General features: G+C 41.7%; 1 protein-coding gene across 1 annotated transcript in view; it reads right to left on the minus strand.

The window, feature by feature from the left end:
* Positions 1-2745: 2745 nt before the first annotated feature.
* The window catches only part of HDAC8 (histone deacetylase 8), a 486506-nt gene continuing 471895 nt past the window's right edge, over positions 2746-17356 (minus strand). The window contains exons 9-10 of the mRNA XM_054718946.1: positions 4068-4173; positions 2746-2789 (exon numbers count right to left, since the gene is read on the minus strand). Of these exons, the coding sequence (XP_054574921.1) occupies positions 2746-2789; positions 4068-4173 (150 nt within the window). The remainder of the gene's footprint in view (positions 2790-4067; positions 4174-17356) is intronic.

Consider the following 17356-nt stretch of genomic DNA (forward strand, 5'->3'; position numbering starts at 1 on the left):
CTCCTGGCCCCATTTGTTTCCTTTTCTATCACAGGCAAACTTGGGGTACAGTCTGGGAACTCAGAGCAATTGTAGAAACCTTATAATTCCAACACATATGCATGTACAACTCACCCAACCATTCCCTGCCTCCACCTTCAGAAGGTTGGTCCTGGGCTGCAACATAAACCTTTTACCCCTCTAGGGTTCTTTACTTGATTCAAATGTCATCAGCAACAGGGATTAGAAAACTTCTACCCCCGTGTCCCCATGTAGAGCTACCCAGTAACTTGGGGAGCTAATTGCCTCTGGAGATTGATCACAAGCCAACCCCTCTGGAGTACGTTAACCAGAGGAAAGGCAAACAAGTGTGAACACCTAAAGATGGTGCAAAGATGATTTTACAGTAGTGGTCATGAGCTACGCTGAATAATCCACTCTCTAACCACTTCCTGTGAACAATGATATATATCCTCAAGATTCATTGGCAGGAAAAGAGCAATTTGTGAGAGCAAAACATAGCTTTTCTCTGTATGAAGCGAAAAGCTTTAATTGACTTTCTCTATGATTTTATTTTTGTCTTTTATCCCTATTGGATAGACTAATGGGCAGAAAAGATGGGATAAGATGAAGTCTAAATTTGCCAGTCCCTCCAGTCATCCTATAGCACGTGGAATGCATCTCTATAAGATGAACCTCTTCAGGTTTGATCTCCAATAGGTTAAAAATCCCATCTTTTGTGCTTCTAAGGGATGTGGTGAGGAAGAGAAAAAACCCAAGCTCAGGGGCTGAACAAATTCAACTAGACATGCTGGCTAAATTCTCTCCCATAGAGTGGAGCTTCACCCTCCACTCCCTCATCACCATCCCACCTCCTCAAATCAATCTGTGCCTGTGTTCTCCCTTTGTTTTTAATGGGGGGCGCGGGCAAGAATGGAAGAGAGGAACAGTGAGAAATGGCCAGCCTTGCCAAGGCTTTTATATACAAGAACAAATGACAGTCTTGTAGGCAGGTTCAGGAAAATCTTTCAGAATGCAGAAAATTCAGCAGCCTTTCCACATTGACCATTGTCATGGCAACACACTATCTGATGATAGCATGCGTCACAAGACTGGAGGGGCACGGTCTCAGAACAGCAGGTTAGCCTGGCCATTTTTAGCAACATTTGGACTTCTTTGTAGCCTAATTTCTTTCAGGTTTAGCTGAATTTCTTTTCAGTTCTGGACTTGCATGGCTAGAACACAAGACCTTGTCAGTATGCAAGGGATGGCTAAATGGAAAATTTGAAAATTCCTAGTATATATAACCACTCTACTTGCTGTCTGCCCTCTCTGGATCCTCCCTGCCCACTCTCAGCCACTTAGTTTTTTTTCCTTCTCTTCATCAGTTCTTTTCTATGCACAACAACTGTGACTCATCTACCAACCTGCACGCTCTCATATTCTTATTTTTCTCATTTTAATGAACAGTATCCCAGAATATTAGGGTTAGAAGGCACCTTAACAATAATCTAGTACAATCACCCTCCCCCAATGCAGAAGCCCTTCTACTATTTGATAGGCAAAAGATTATCCAGTCTGTACCTTGTAAGTCTTCAGTGATAGAAACCTCATTCTTTTCTGGGCAGACAGTTACGTGTTGGACATCTCTAATTGTAAGAAAATTATTCATTCTAATGAGTGAAAAATCTGCTTTTTAAAAATATTATCTACTTATGGGTCCTAGCTCTATGCCCTATGACCACATCAACTCTATCTACACCCTTTGCTCTGTGACAGCCTCTCAAGGATATGAAATAGAAACCACATGCCGCTAAGTATTCTTTTCTCCAAAGCCCAGCTCCTTTAACCAGACATCTTGGAGCCTGGAATCCAGTCCTCTTTCCATCTCAACTGATCTCCTGGAGTAAGCTCCTATTTGTCTAGGGTCCTTTTAAAGTGATGTTGATAATATATCAGTATCTCTGGTACCAGCATCTGTGAGCCACCTTGCCCTGGTGACTCACACTGAGCTCTGGGTTGAGTCAAATCCCTAACTCTCTTTCAGGGAAAATGCTGCTAAACCTTGTCTTTCCAACTTGTATGTGTCCAGTTGCTTTTGAGAACCCATTTCCTGGTTCACACATTTTTCCCCACTTTAATTTCATTGTGGTGCAATCAGACTATTGCTTTCACCTGTTAGCATATTTAAAAAAAAAATTGACTTCCCCATGTAACTTACATGTCTTCTAAGATTTTCTTTTCTCTTCTTTTCTTTCCCTTTCTTTTCTTTCCCTTTCTTTCCTTCCTTCCTTCCTTCCTTCCTTCCTTCCTTCCTTCCTTCCTTTCTTTCTTTCTTTCTTTCTTTCTTTCTTTCTTTCTTTCTTTCTTTCTTTCTTTCTTTCTTTCTTTCTTTCTTCCTTTCCCAACCCTCAAACTAGTCTTTTATCTAAAATATTTAAAAAATGTATTCTTCTTTTGGGTTTCTTACCTTTCCTAGTTCTTTTCCCTTTGAATTACCTTCCTTATGTTTTCTCTCACTTGTCATTTCCATTTCCTCAATAGCAAGATGTAACCATGCTCTGGAGATATGCTTGTTTAGTTTCTGTTTCTATTGCTTTGTATATGCTCTATCAGGATTTAGAGTCTGGATGAGGGGGAAATGGAAAGGTTTGTTCAGGTACAGTCCCAAAGGAAACAGGAAATGTGTCCTGGGTCTGAGAGGGGCAGGAGGAAACTAGGGTGGGAGTGCTAGTGTTAATTAGGGCTACAACACAGTGAGAAGGACTAGAAAAGGGCCCGGAATAGAAGGATTTTAAAGGCCCGAGAGGCTGGATGAGGGAGAAAGATTTGGTTAGGAAGTGAAGACCTGTGGGGTCAGTAACCATTGAAAGGCCAGAGGGAGGTGGCTTGAAACTATAGGGTCAGGGAAAGGCTAAGGTCTATCGGACATCTTAGAGAGACTATAAGCATTGTTGTGAGCATAACCTTATGAGTCTGACTTATAAGCTTAGATTTTTTTTTTTTAGCCAAAGGAGCCTGAGATATGGAGTCCCTGTGTATGGTCTTGGCTGTTGTCACAGATTGGGCTCTATTAGAGGATAGGGCCTTCATATAGCCCTGGGAAAAGACCTTAAGACACAATGTGTCCCTTGGCACAGAATTCTTCCATGCTGGATTCTATTCCAATAAGGGACACAAAGTAGGAGAACTGGTTCTATGTTGATCATTATATGAATTAACATGGTGATTACACTCTCTGGGATGGGCTTTATGATACCCTAGGCCAATGGTCGGCAAACTGCGGCTCGCGAGCCACATGCGGCTCTTTGGCCTCTTGAGTGTGGCTCTTCCACAAAATACCATGGCCTGGGTGAGTCTATTTTGAAGAAGTGGCGTTAGAAGAAGTTTAAGTTTAAAAAAATTTGGCTCTCAAAATAAATTTCAATCGTTGTACTGTTGATATTTGGCTCTGTTGACTAATGAGTTTGCCGACCACTGCCCTAGGCTTTTCAATTCTGCTAATAATTAGAATCCAAAAAATATCACACACACATACAAATTTAAACAGGAAAATGGGTGCCAAAACTACTTTAAATATGGCAAAGTGAGTTTAGTTGTGAAGCAACAGGTGGGTTTGGAAGGGGTACTCTAGTGGAAAGCTGAGGGCAACATCCCCAAATAGCTAGTGGACAGTGTGATCAAGAGGGCAATAACCTGATGACTGCCATTTTCCCTCTGTTCAGAGGCCAGAATAACTGTAGGCCAGCTTTAGGGAAGGGGAGGATAGGGCAACAGCCTCATCTCTAGTGCTCTGGGAGAGACTGGGAACCTCCAGGGCATACTTTAGAACTTGTTTTCCACTGGAGGTGCCTAAACATGAACATCTTGTGCCCTTGAAGATGACATTAGCTGGCCAAACAACAATCTTGACCAGAGTGGCCAGTGGAGAATTTCAACTACAACCTAGCAGGCCAAGAAGAGGTTTCCCTTTCCAATCAGTGAAATTATTAGCCACCAAAAGACAAATGGTACTTGGGGAAGCCCCACTGATGGGCCACCACAAGCTGGGTGGAATGAAGAGGGTGGGACTCAAGGGTAGTGCTCACCTTTGATATAGTTGAAGATTTGCTGGACTCGGTGGGGCTCATTGCGGTCTGGTCGGCAGCTTGGCGTGATTTCCAGCACATAATCAGGACCATATGCTGTGAAAAACTGTAAGGAAAAGGGAAAGGCCAAAAACCAAACTAAACCACAGAAAACCTGCAAACCAAACCACATACAAACAGTACAATCAAAAGAAACCCAGCACTATTGACAAGGCAAGGGAAGCCCAGGTGGGCGAGGCAAGATAATGCAGCAGGAAGCCCTGTCCTGGTGGTGCCATTCCCTTTGTTTAAAGGCTCTAGTAACAGTTCACTGCTAAATTCTTTATCTTATTGTTCAAGGTTCTGTCTGCTCAGGTTTCAACTTTTCTCTCTAGCCTTAGCTCTTTCTGACTCCCCAGGGCTCCTCTCTAGCCACACTGGCCTGCTCTGAGCTCTCCCAAATCATACCACACTTTGTCCACTCTTAAGATCTTTCCCAGGGCCTACAAAGACTCTTCCCCAATCCCTGCTGCCTGTAAAAAACCTCACCATCTTTCCAGGTGCAGCTCAAATGTCACTTTCTTCACAAAGCTGTCCTTCATTCTCCATCAGTTTCCAGAGCATTCTGTTAGTATCTCTCTTATGGTTCTTGTTCAACAAATAGACAGTGCTTGCCTGCACATTCCATGCAGGTCACTGTGCCAGCTGCTGTGGGGGCTATGAAGATGGATGAGACCTCCTCTGGGTTCCTCTAGCTGGCACAATTTGGATAGAGATTTTTAACCAGCGACCTGATCTCTCCACACTGGATTATCAGCTCCTTGAAGGCAGAGAACACCTATGTCTTATTCACCTCATTGGTTCTCACAGACCATGGCAGCTTCCTGTTAGTTCTGGCTGTCTTGAATTCCCTAACCCAGGAATGTCAAGCAAGACTAGTTTCTTCAGTTTTTCTTCTCTGTAGTAGAGTTTATTTGTTATTAAATTCAGGAAATCAAAATAGAGGTTTTTGGATTCTATTTCTAGCTCACTAGATGACTCCTTATGACCTTTGGTAAGTCACAATATCTGATTCACCTTCTCTATTGGGGCCCGCTTGGGGAAAACACTCAACGACAAAGGAAATAATTCAATTGGGGTAAGTATTTGAATGGGAAATATGCAAAGCTGCTATTTCTGTTTAGCTTTTAACAGAAATAGTATTTGTGCACACTCTCTGGAGAGAGAGCATATGGTACTTGACATTATGTGCTTTCAATAGTGATATTGTTAGGCAGTAAGTAAGCCAGGGAAATTCAAATTCCACAGAAAAAATGGTACAGAGGGCATAAAAAAGGGATCTTGATGTGTGTCATGAATTTGATGTCATTCAAAAAGCCTCTAAAAATAATCCAGAGTATTGCCATTGCCACCAAATTATCCTTGTTAAGAGTCTGGATGTACATCTGGCACTGTGGGAGACACTGTGGAACAATCCCTAGGGATTCTAACTGTCTTTGTGGAATCCATAAGAGCAATTTGATGGGGAGAAGGCTTTTGCATATTCATTACAGACAACTCTACATATTTAAATTAAAAGAAAAATGTCAATGCTTATAATTTCTTTTTGTCTCTTTGGTCTGACCAGAATGAAGAGAGGGCCTAGTTTCCTGCTCCTAGAGTTACTACTCTCTCTGATGCCTAAAGCCCTGAATTCTAGAGATAGAAGAGGCCTTGAATAGAGATCATCTCTACCAAACCCATATATGAAATAGACAGGAGGGGTTACCTGGTGACACATCCTGAAACTACCCCCTCCCATTATGATCACAGAAACTTGAGAGGTTTGGCCCTCTCTCCTTAGGTGGCCTCTCCTCCTCCAGAGGGTGTCAAGTAGTACACTCCTTTCATGGATATGGAAATATGGGTTTAGAGACAGCAATAGAAGAAAGGCAGCTGCAATGAATCAGCTGCCCTGGGAGACCCAAAGCCCTGGCATCAAGGTGCTATGAAAATCAGAAGCAGGGGGCCTTGCTGAGGTATAGGAGGAGGGAACTGTTGCTTCTATCTGTGAAAGGAGCACTGCTAATCCTGTCAGCAAGACATGTGGTGAGCTGTCTGTTTAGGGCTGAGTGTTTGGAATAACATGTCCTCATTGTGAGTGTAGGTTAAATGGTTGCCTGCAGTCTCTTACTTTAGTCTCCTCTTTGACCAAGAGCACAGTGTTACAAGATGGTCAGCTGGGACCAGAACTGCCATGCAACAGAACTCACTTTTCTTGGGATTGAACCTGTTGTCCTGGTTGCATTGGCACTTGGTTTTAATTAACCAGTAAATAACCCATTCTTTGCTCAAGTAGGCTGGCTTCAGGCAATAGCCAAGCCTGGCTTCTTAAATATCTCCCCACCTTTGACAATCAAATATCATTCCCAGGTCTTGCCTATTTGCACTATTCTTAGGCTAGGGGACATGGATGATTTAAGAAAGTTCCTGTTTTGCCGAAACCGGTTTGGCTCAGTGGATAGAGCATCGGCCTTTGGACTGAAGGGTCCTAGGTTCGATTCCGGTCAAGGGCATGTACCTTGGTTGCGGGCACATCCCCAGTAGGGGGTGTGTAAGAGGCAGCTCGTCGATGTTTCTCTCTCATCGATGTTTCTGACTCTCTATCCCTCTCTCTTCCTCACTGTAATGAATCAATAAAATATATTTTTTAAAAAATGAAAGTTCCTGTTTTGTGATCCTGTTCCACATGGCAGTTGGCTGGTCCCAAACTTGGGAGGCTCTACTTGGGGCTGTAGGAAGCAATAGGTACTGGGAAGGCAAAGGTGGTGTCCTGACCCCCTCCTGGCTTTCTCATGGCATTTTCCTGTTTCTGCATTATATTATGCTTTTATTTTTTCACTTGTTATAAGTCTTTTCTACTGGACTATGAACTCTGCAAAGGCAGAACCTTCATCACATTCTCTTTGCATAGCATGTAGAGTTGAACTCAAGTAATTAACATTTCTCTTTAAACTTTTATTTTAAAATTAGAAGCCTGGTGCATGAATTTGTACATGGGTGGGGTCCAGCTGGCCCGCCCCAATGGGGGTTCATCAGGCTGGGCCAGCGGGGAGGAGGGGCCATGGGTGGTTGGCTGGCTGGCCACGCCCCTGTTTGGGGTGTTGGGGGCTGATTGGGGGCTGGGCCAGCTGGAGGAGGGGGCAATTGGTGCCTGAATCAGGCCAGTTGGCTGCCGCAGTGTGCGTCATAGCCACTGGTCATTTTGGTCATTCTGGTCATTCTGGTCGTTCCGCCGTTCTGATCACTGGGCTTTTATACATATATAGATCATGTTAAATTAAATTAATTCATAAAAGGTTTAGCTGATTGTTGAGTTAATTCTGTGGAATAATGCAAAAAGCCAACTCATAGCATTACCAGCTTTTCTAGACTATTGAGGTAGAATGATGAAACGGAAAGAGTCCTGGTTTTAGAGTCCAGGCAGAGCTGTATTTTTGTACCCAGATTTAGTTGTGTGCCTCAGGAGAGTTGCTTAATCTCTGTTTTGTCATTGCTACCATAGAGATGATAAGTGCTGATCTGGCTGGGCTGTTAAGAATCACAGATAATATACACTTAGTAGGACTTCAGTAATGTAAATTCCCTTCTCCTGGGAAGAAGCTCTTGCCTAACTGGTGCCTCACCTATACTCTGGGGGATGTTGGGCCAAGCATTGGAGCTATGATGAAGAAGAGTTTGTTCCTCCTGTTAGACAAAACCCAGCAGCCTCAGGGTCCTCCCCACTTGCTTAAGCCATTAGCTCTACTTAGGGCCTGTGGAGAAACTGGCTTCTCTAACAGTTTCCTGCCCTATGCTCCTGCCACTTGTTACTTACTGGAGAGGTGGAAAGGAAATCTGATCACATAAGTCAAAAGAGATGTTAGGGTGCAGAGATTTGGCTAACACTAGAAATAGGTTGAGGCCCCATCCCGAAACTGCCCTTTAGCCCTAAAGAGGAAAGGGAATGGGCAAGCATCAATCCCATTCTCAGAAAGGTGGAGTAGGATGAAAGAGGTCAGTGGCCTTCCAGTGAAAACATGGGCTTTGATCTCAGTAAAGGAAGAAGGGAGGTGTTAGCCCTTCTCCATCCAATCCCCCCTTCCCTCAGCACTACTTTTGCTTTCTGGGTTTCAGTTTATACATGATTGAGGGGAACATGGCAGTGGGAAGGGGATAAATGGAAAGTATGAGGTGTGGTAGAGAGATGAGAGTTGAAGGTAATGGCTACTTTAGGGTATTCAGTCCCTTCTTGACCCCAAAGTCAATGAATAAAGAAATGAAAATTGCTCAGTTTATCCCAGTTCAACACACTTTCTTGCTCACTCCTCTCCAGCTCTTGCTCACACAATGCTAATAGCATACACTTAGACATTTGGTCACAAAGATACTCAAGCCTTATGGTTACTGTTATTCCTTCATAATTTTATTTGGTCATAGGAAATCAAACCACAAACCTGGATCAGCCAATCCTTTTATCCTCTCTTCAACATGTATTCAGTACCTATTATGTACCTGACTATGTTAGTCATCAGGGTACAAAGATGATAAGATATCTTTAGTAGGAAGGATTATTATAGAATAGTGTGATAAGAGGTATAATAATAATCATACTAAAGAAAAAAGTAAAAACAGTTAACACTTATTAAAGGCTTATTATGTGTCAGGCACCTAAAGTATCTCAGCACTTTTAATGGATTGATTAACTTAATTTTCACAACCAACTCTTACAGAAGTACTATAATGATTTCCATTTTAAGATGAGGATCTGAAGCACCAATCAGGTAACTTGACAGAAGTAATACAGCTAGCATATGTGGATTACTGAGTTTTGACCCCAGGTCATTATGGAGATCTACAGCAGCCTCTAAACTATCTCAGAGGAAGTGACTATGTAGGTGTATAGTGGGTGGGAGGCAGGCATTCCCAATAGAGCCTGGGCAAAGGCAGGAAGTGTAGAATAGAACAGCACATTTAAGGCCCTGAAATTAATTTGGTATGGCTCAAAGGTAGAGCGTAAGAAGAATTAGGACATAAGGATGGGGAGGCAGACATGAGTTTCACAGTACAGGTTGCCTGCTCCCCACACTAAGTAAGGCATCTGGCTTTATCCCACATTAGAAGGTCCATGAGGGCAGAACATTGTTTTGCTTTCTGCTGTATTGTCAGTTCCCAAAAACAGTGGTTGCACCTAGTAGATGGTAAATAACTATTTGTGGGATAAGTGAATGGAGTTTGCGGGAGCTTGTAAATGAGGAAATGAACAGGTCATCTGTGCACTTTATAGGACTCACTGGCTAAATTGTGGAGAATGAGATGGAATTTGAGGTGAGGAATGAAAGTAAGGAGACCAGTGAGAAGGCTAGAAGAGCCAGTGAGTGGTAAAAGGGCCTAAATTGCAATAGTTTTGGGAGGAATGAAGATATTGAAAAACTTAAAAAATAGCATCAGTAGGACTAAACAGTGAATTGAATGTGAGATGTATGGAAGAAAAGAGAGTCAAGGATATCTAACTATGTAGGAGGTGCATTAATGGGATGGGGAATACAGGCAGAGGACAAGGGTTTGTAGTAGGGTGTATATGTGTGAGGGGGGTTTAGTGGGAGCATGGTGAGGGTCAGGGATCCTGTTGATAGAGTGGTCTGGGATTTAGGAGAGGTTGGGCCTAAGATACAAAATATGTATTAAAGATTTGGGAGTTATCAATGACATAAAGGAATTGGATGAGAATTGCCAAGGAATTGTCCCTTAGCTGGCAGGGGAGGCTTATTACAGATAAGAAGAGAGGCAAGGAGAGAAACATGGGAACAGCCAACACTCCAGAGGTAGACAGACAGTAGAAACAGTTTTGGTGACATTTTGAGATATTGTACAAAGGCTAAATAACAGGAGGGCAGGGGATCTGGAAGATGGCAACCGGCAGGAAGGTAGGGAGGGAGGGAGTGTGAGAAAGTGAGGGAGCGATAGAGGAGAGTGTAGACGTGTGTGGTGTGTGTGTGTGTGTGTATGAGCTAGGGATAATTAGATTCTGCAGGTCTTCCAAGGGGCTGCCAAACCAGGCAGTGTTAGATGGCGGAGCCCCGCGTACAAAGTGGACACTTCTGGGCGGCCAGTGTGGGCACAGAGACCATGCCATCTTGAGAAACAGAGCTACTTGAGACTAGGATCCTGGCCTCAGCACCACCCAGTTGCATCTCAGACGCAAACCAGGACCCTGCAACCACTGGGGACAGAGACCTGCGACCACAGCTTCAGACCAACAGACAACAAGAATCCAGACAGCCCGGCTGCAGATTTCTTTTTTTTTTTAATTTCTTTATTGATTAAAGTATCACATATTTGTCCTCATCCCCCCATTCCCAACCCACACCCCTCCTCACACATGCCCCCACCCCCCTGTTGTCCTTAACCGCTGGTTAGGCTCATATACTTGCACACAAGTCCTTTGGTTGATCTCTCCCCTTTACCCCCACCCTCCCCTACCCTCCCTCTGAGGCCCGACAGTCTGATCCATGCCTCCTTGTTTCTGGGTCTGTTCTTGTTCATCAGTCTATGTTGTTCATTATTTCCCCTAGATGAGTGAGATCATGTGCTATTAGAAATACACTTATAAGAACCGAAAATGAGACAAGCAATAATGGTTATGGTGACAGGCAAATGAATCAGTCTATAGTGAGTTTCTTTCTTGGCCAACAGTTCTTTTGAGACCCAATTTCAATGTCAAACTGTTCTTTATGTGTACATGTCAGCACTGACATTACAGTTCTGGATGATGGACAAATGGTGGTAATGCAGGTCCGACTCTCTCTGGTTTGGTCCTGGGCAAACTGCAGTGATGCACAGCTGCTAACTGCTAGTATGGGAAGGCCACGTCAGCATATTCCATCTCTGGACTGCTTCGTTTCTGTCTTTATGGCTGGAGTAGTCCTGTCGATTCCTCTCTGTTGCAGGAATCCACATGGTCTTGGAGTTGTTTTCTGAAAATATACAAACATATTCTCAACCAAAAGTTAATAAAGGAATATTTTCTATAAATTTGACTTGGAATCCTATTTCATTTTTGCCCAAATGATTTTCCTCTGGCTTGTTTTGATACCTTGTGTTTTTTTCATGGGTGTCTTGCTTTTAGCCTTACAATTAATTTTCTAAAGTATTAATTTTCTAGATGTAATTTACTTACAGGATATTTTTCCTTACATGATATTCTTCTACTATCCCCTCCTTTTTTGATTTAAATGTTAGGAGGCTTTTGAAAATTTTATAATGTAGTCTTGATGGCTTTTAAATTTTAATTTTTTGCACTATAATATTACTGTTTTAGGTTCATTACATGGTGCACAATTTTATCATGAGATGAAGTACCAATAAAATTTTTAGTTAACACTTTAGGAACACCTTTTTGTTCAGTACAATTAATTTTTCTAGAATATTCGCTTGTTTCAACTAGCCAATTTAAATTTGCCTGAAAACTTGACTACTATTTTACTGTCAAATTTATTACTCTAACAGTAATCTTGTTTTACCCTGTAAATATTAGTGGAAGGGATTATTTGCCTTCTTGAGTAGGTCCTGAGCATTCCTGGTGGTAGGCTGGATTTAGATATCATAAACCCACTTCCCCACACCATGGGTACAAGACAATTCAAACAATTCTTGTTGGAGTGAGAGGGCAGCTGCTGTTGGCCAAGTCTCTGTCGGTCACCTAGGTCCTGATCTGAGCTGGGCATGGGATGCACGAAGCAGCCATGGGGGCAAGAGACCTCCCTCAGAAGTGGTTAGGGTTCAGGCCCCTGCAATGTTGGGGGGGGGGTGAGGATCTGTGCCCCATCTCTGTTGATCCCCAAATTCTCTCCTGATGGCCCCTCTGCGACTGTGCCTGTCTTAGGTTGTTCCTCCCTTGAGGAATCTTACCCATCTCTGGCTAACCAGCCATCCTCCGGGGCCAAGCAGGGTGACATGAGGTTCAGTTTTGTCTCCTTGGTAGCCTATGCCCTCGTGGCCTCCATGCCCAGCACCTGCCTTGGGATCCCCTCGTCTGCTGGCGGGGCCCCAGCACTGATCACATATCTTTTGGAAACCGGGTTTCTTCTCCAGGGAGGGCTCAGTTCGCCCCACTGGGTGAGAGACAAATCCATGGCACCAGTCATCACGAGACTTCAACCTCGACATGAACAGAGAGCTCATGCAACAGCTGTGAGCAATTGAATTGTGAGAAGAGGGTCTATCTTGGCCTAAAGGGTAAGAGGGACCAAGATAGAATGCTCAGGTGCCTTCCCAGGAGGCCCTCTATACAATTAAAAGGATTAAATCCTTATATGTCCTTTTTAAATTGCTGCCAGACATTCAAAGAATTAGTTTGTAAGTTTGCTTGGGATAATTGTATATTATGCTGTTGTAATTCTAAAGTATCAAGAGATGTGTTAAGTTTGTCTCCAAGCACCAAACAGATGATTTTTTTTTTTTATCCCCAAGGGTGCGAGGAACTATTATAAGTACTAGGGGTGATCCAAATCTGGGAAAAAATTTTTTTTTAATATTTTTATTGAGGTATTATATGTGTACATATCTTACTATTACCCCCCTACCCCACACCCACACATGCCCTCCCCCCCCCAGAGTTTTGCGTCCATTGTTTATGCTTATATGCATGCATACAAGTCCTTCGTTTGATTTCAAAACTCCCCCACCTTTCCCAAACTTTCCCCCTGTAATTTGAAAGTCTGTTTGATGCTTTACTGTCTCTGTATCTATCTTTTTGTTCACCACTTTATAATGTTCTTCACTATCCCTAAATGAGTGAGATCATGTGGTATTGTTCTTTCATTGACTGGCTTATTTCACTTAGCATAATGTTCTCCAATTCCATCCAGGTTGCTGCAAATGATGAGAATTCCTTCTTTTTTATGGCAGCATAGTATTCCATTGTGTAGATGTACCACTGTTTTCCGATCCAGTCATCTGCTGATGGGCACCTAGGCTGTTTCCAAATCTTAGCTATTGTAAATTGTGCTGCTATGAACATAGTGGTGCATATATCCTTTCTGATTGGTGTTTCTAGTTTCTAGAAACAGATGGAAGTGGGATTACTGGGTCAAATGGGAGTTCCATTTTCAGTTTTTTGAGGAAACTCCATACTGTTCTCCACAGTGGCTGCACCAGTCTGCATTCCCACCAGCAGTGCACGAGGGTTCCTTTTTCTCCGCATCCTCGCCAACACTTGTCGTTTGTTGATTTGTTGATGATAGCCATTCTGACAGGTGTGAGATGGTACCTCATTGTTGTTTTGATTTGCATCTCTCGGATAATAAGTGACTTTGAACATGTTTTCATATGTCTCTTGGCCTTTCTTCTGTCTTCTTTTGAAAATATTCTGTTTAGGTCTGTTGCCCATTTTTTTTATTGGATCATTTATCTTCCTCTTATTAAGTTGCATAAGCTGCCTGTAGATGTTGGAGATTAAACCTTTATCAGTGATAGCATTTGCAAATATGTTTTCCCATGCAGTGGGCTCTCTTGTTGTTTTGTTGATGGTTTCTTTTGCTGTAAAAAAGCTTTTTATTTTGATGTAGTCCCATTTGTTAATTTTCTCTTTAGCTTCCATTGCCCTAGGGGCAGTGTCAGTGAAGAAGTTCTTGTGGCATATGTCTGAGATTTTGTTGCCTGTGGATTCCTCTAGTATTTTTATGGTTTCCCGTCTTATGTTTAAGTCCTGTATCCATTTTGAGTTTATTTTTGTGTATGGTGTAAGTTGGTGATCTAGTTTCATTTTTTTGCATGTATCTGTCCAGTTTTCCCAACACCATTTATTGAAGAGACTGTCTTGACTCCATTGTATGTTCTTGCCTCCTTTGTCAAATATTAATTGAGCATAGTGGTTTGGGTCGATATCTCGGTTCTCTATTCTGTTCCATTGATCAATATGTCTGTTCTTGTGCCAGTACCAGGCTGTTTTGAGAACAGTGGCTTTGTAATACAGCTTGAAATCTGGTATTGAGATCCCACCTACTTTATTCTTCTTTCTGAGGATTGCTGAGGCTAGTCGGGGTCTTTTTTTATTCCAGATGAATTTTTGGAGAGTTCTTTCTAGGTCTGTGAAATATGCTGTTGGTATTTTGATGGGGAGTGCATTGAATCTGTAGATTGCTTTGGGTAGTATGGACATTTTGATGATGTTGATTCTACCAATCCAGGAACATGGTATGTTCTTCCATCTGTTTACGTCTTCCTCTATCTCTTTTTTCAGTGTCCTGTAGTTTTCTGCGTATAGGTCTTTTACCTCCTTAGTTAAGTTTATTCCTAGGTATCTTAATTTTTTGGGTGCGATGGTAAATGGGATTGCTTTTTTAGTCTCTCTTTCTGTAAGTTCATTATTGGTGTATAGAAAAGCCATAGATTTCTTGGCGTTAATTTTGTATCCCGCTACATTGCCGAATTCATTTATTAAGTCTATTAGTTTTTTGATGGAATCTTTTGGGTTTTTTATGTACAATATCATGTCATCTGCAAATAAGGACAGCTTCACTTCTTCTTTTCCAATTTGGATGCCTCTTATTTCTTCTTCTTGCCTAATTGCGATAGCTAATACTTCCAGTACTATGTCAAACAGGAGTGGTGAGAATGGGCATCCCTGTCTTGTTCCTGTTCTTAGGGGAAATGGTTTTAGTTTTTGCCCATTGAGTATGATGTTTGCTGTGGGTTTATCATAAATAGCTTTTATTATGTTGAGGTATGAGCCTTCTATTCCCACCTTGGTGAGAGTTTTTATCAAGAAAGGGTGTTGGATTTTGTCAAATGCTTTTTCTGCATCTATTGATATGACTATGTGATTTTTATCTCTCAATTTGTTTATGTGATGTATCACGTTTATTGATTTGCGGATATTGTACCATCCTTGCATTCCTGGAATAAATCCTACTTGGTCATGGTGTATGATCTTTCTGATGTACTGCTGGAGCCGATTTGCTAGAATTTTGTTGAGGATTTTGGCATCAATGTTCATGAGGGATATTGGCCTGTAATTCTCTTTCATTGAGTTGTCTTTATCTGGTTTTGGTATTAGGGTGATGCTGGCTTCATAGAAGGAGCCTGGAAGTGTTCCTTCCTCTTGAATTTTTTGGAATAGTCTGAGGAGGATAGGTTTTAGTTCTTCCTTAAAGGTTTGATAAAACTCTCCTGTGAAGCCATCTGGCCCCGGGCTTCTGTTTGCCGGAAGCTTTTTGATGACTGCTTCAATTTCTTCCATAGTTACTGGCATGTTGAGCTGTTTAGAATCTTCCTGATTGAGTTTTGGAAGGTTGTATTTTTCTAGGAATATGTCGATTTCCTCTAGGTTGTCCAGTTTGTTGAAATAGAGTTGTTCGTAGTATTTTGTAACAATCCTTTGTATTTCGTCGGGGTCTGTTGTTATTTCACCTCTTTCATTTCTGATTTTGTTTATTTGGGTCCTCTCTCTTTGCTTCTTGGTGAGCCTGGCTAGAGGTCCATCAATCTTGTTTATCCTTTCAAAGAACCAGCTCTTGGTTTTGTTGATCTTTTGTATTGTTTCTTTGGTCTCTATGTCGTTTATCTCCGCTCTGATCTTTATTATTTCTTTCCTTCTGCTTACACTGGGCTTATCTTGTTGCTCTCTCTCTAACTCTTTGAGTTGTTGGGTTAGGTAATTTATTACCATTGTTTCTTGTTTTTTGAAGTAGGCTTGTAGAGCTATGAACTTCCCTCTCAGGACTGCTTTCGCTGTGTCCCATAGATTTTAGATTGTTGTGTTTTCATTGTCGTTTGTTGCCATGATGTTTTTTATTTCTTCCTTGATGTCTTTGGTAACCCAGTCATAGTTTAATAGCATGCTGTTTAGTCTCCAAGTGTTTGATTTCTTTGGGTTGTTTTTATTGTAGTTGATTTCCAGTTTTATGCCACTGTGATCTGAGAAGATACTTGATATGATTTCTATCTTCTTGAATTTGGAGAGACTTTGCCTATGTCCTAACATATAGTCTATCTTTGAAAATGACCCATGTGCACTTGAGAAGAATGTATATTCTGTGGCTTTGGGGTGAAATGTTCTGAAGATGTCGATTAATTCCATCTGGTCTAGTGAGTCATTTAGGATTGATGTTTCTTTGTTGATTTTTTGTTTAGAGGATTTGTCCAATGGTGATAGTGGGGTATTGAAGTCTCCTACTATGATTGTATTACTGTCAATCTCTCCTTTGATATCTTCCAGGAGTTTTTTAATGTATCTTGGTGCTCCTGTATTGGGTGCATATATGTTTACCAGAGTTATTTCTTCTTGTTGGATTTCTCCCTTTAGTATTATGAAGTGGCCTTCATTATCTCTTGTTATGTCCTTCACTTTGAGATCTAATTTGTCAGATATAAGTATTGCAACCCCAGCTTTTTTTTCATTTCCATTTGCCTGGAAAACCTTTTTCCATCCCTTTACTCTCAGTCTGTATGCATCCTTTTTTTTGAGGTGGGTTTCCTGTAGACAGCAGATATCTGGGTTTTGTTTTCTTATCCAGTCTGTTACCCTGTGTCTGTTGATTGGGGCATTCAATCCATTTACATTTAAAGTTATTATTGATAGGTACTTATTTGACGCCATTTTTATTCTATACCCCTGTGTGCCTTCTTTGCTTCCTATTTCTTTCTTTCTTTTTTTTTTTTTTACAGCAGACCCTTTAGCATTTCTTTCATTGCTGGTTTGGTGGTGATAAACTCCCTTAGTCCTTTTTTGTCTGTGAAGCTCCTGATTTCACCTTCAATTTTGATTGATAGCCTTGCTGGGTACAGTATTCTTGGATTTAGACCCTTCCTTTGCATGACTTGGTATATTTCATTCCATTCCCTTCTGGCCTGATGAGTTTCTGTTGAGAAATCAGTTGCTAGTCTGATGGGGGTTCCTTTGTATGTAACTGTCTGTCTCTCTCTGGCCGCTTGTAAGATTCTTACTTTGTCGTTGGTGTTTGCTAACTTAACTATAATGTGCCTTGGCGTCGGTCTTTTGGGGTTCATTTTGCTTGGAACTCTGTGAGCTTCTTGGATTTGTGTGGGTTTTTTCTTCCCTATATCAGGGAAGTTTTCTGTTATTATTTCTTCAAACAGGTTTTCTATTCCTTGCTCAGTTTCCTTTCCTTCTGGCACCCCTATTATCCTGATGTTGTTTTGTTTTGTATTGTCCCTAAGTTCCCTTACGCTCTCCTCAATCTTACTAATTTTTGTTTCTAGAAGCTGTTGTAATTGGGTATTTTTTTCCATCTTGTCTTCTAGCTCACTTATGCGGTCCTCTGCTTCAT

The sequence above is a fragment of the Eptesicus fuscus genome, chromosome 1 (assembly GCF_027574615.1).
Source record: "Eptesicus fuscus isolate TK198812 chromosome 1, DD_ASM_mEF_20220401, whole genome shotgun sequence".
NCBI classification, from domain to species: Eukaryota; Metazoa; Chordata; class Mammalia; order Chiroptera; family Vespertilionidae; genus Eptesicus; species Eptesicus fuscus.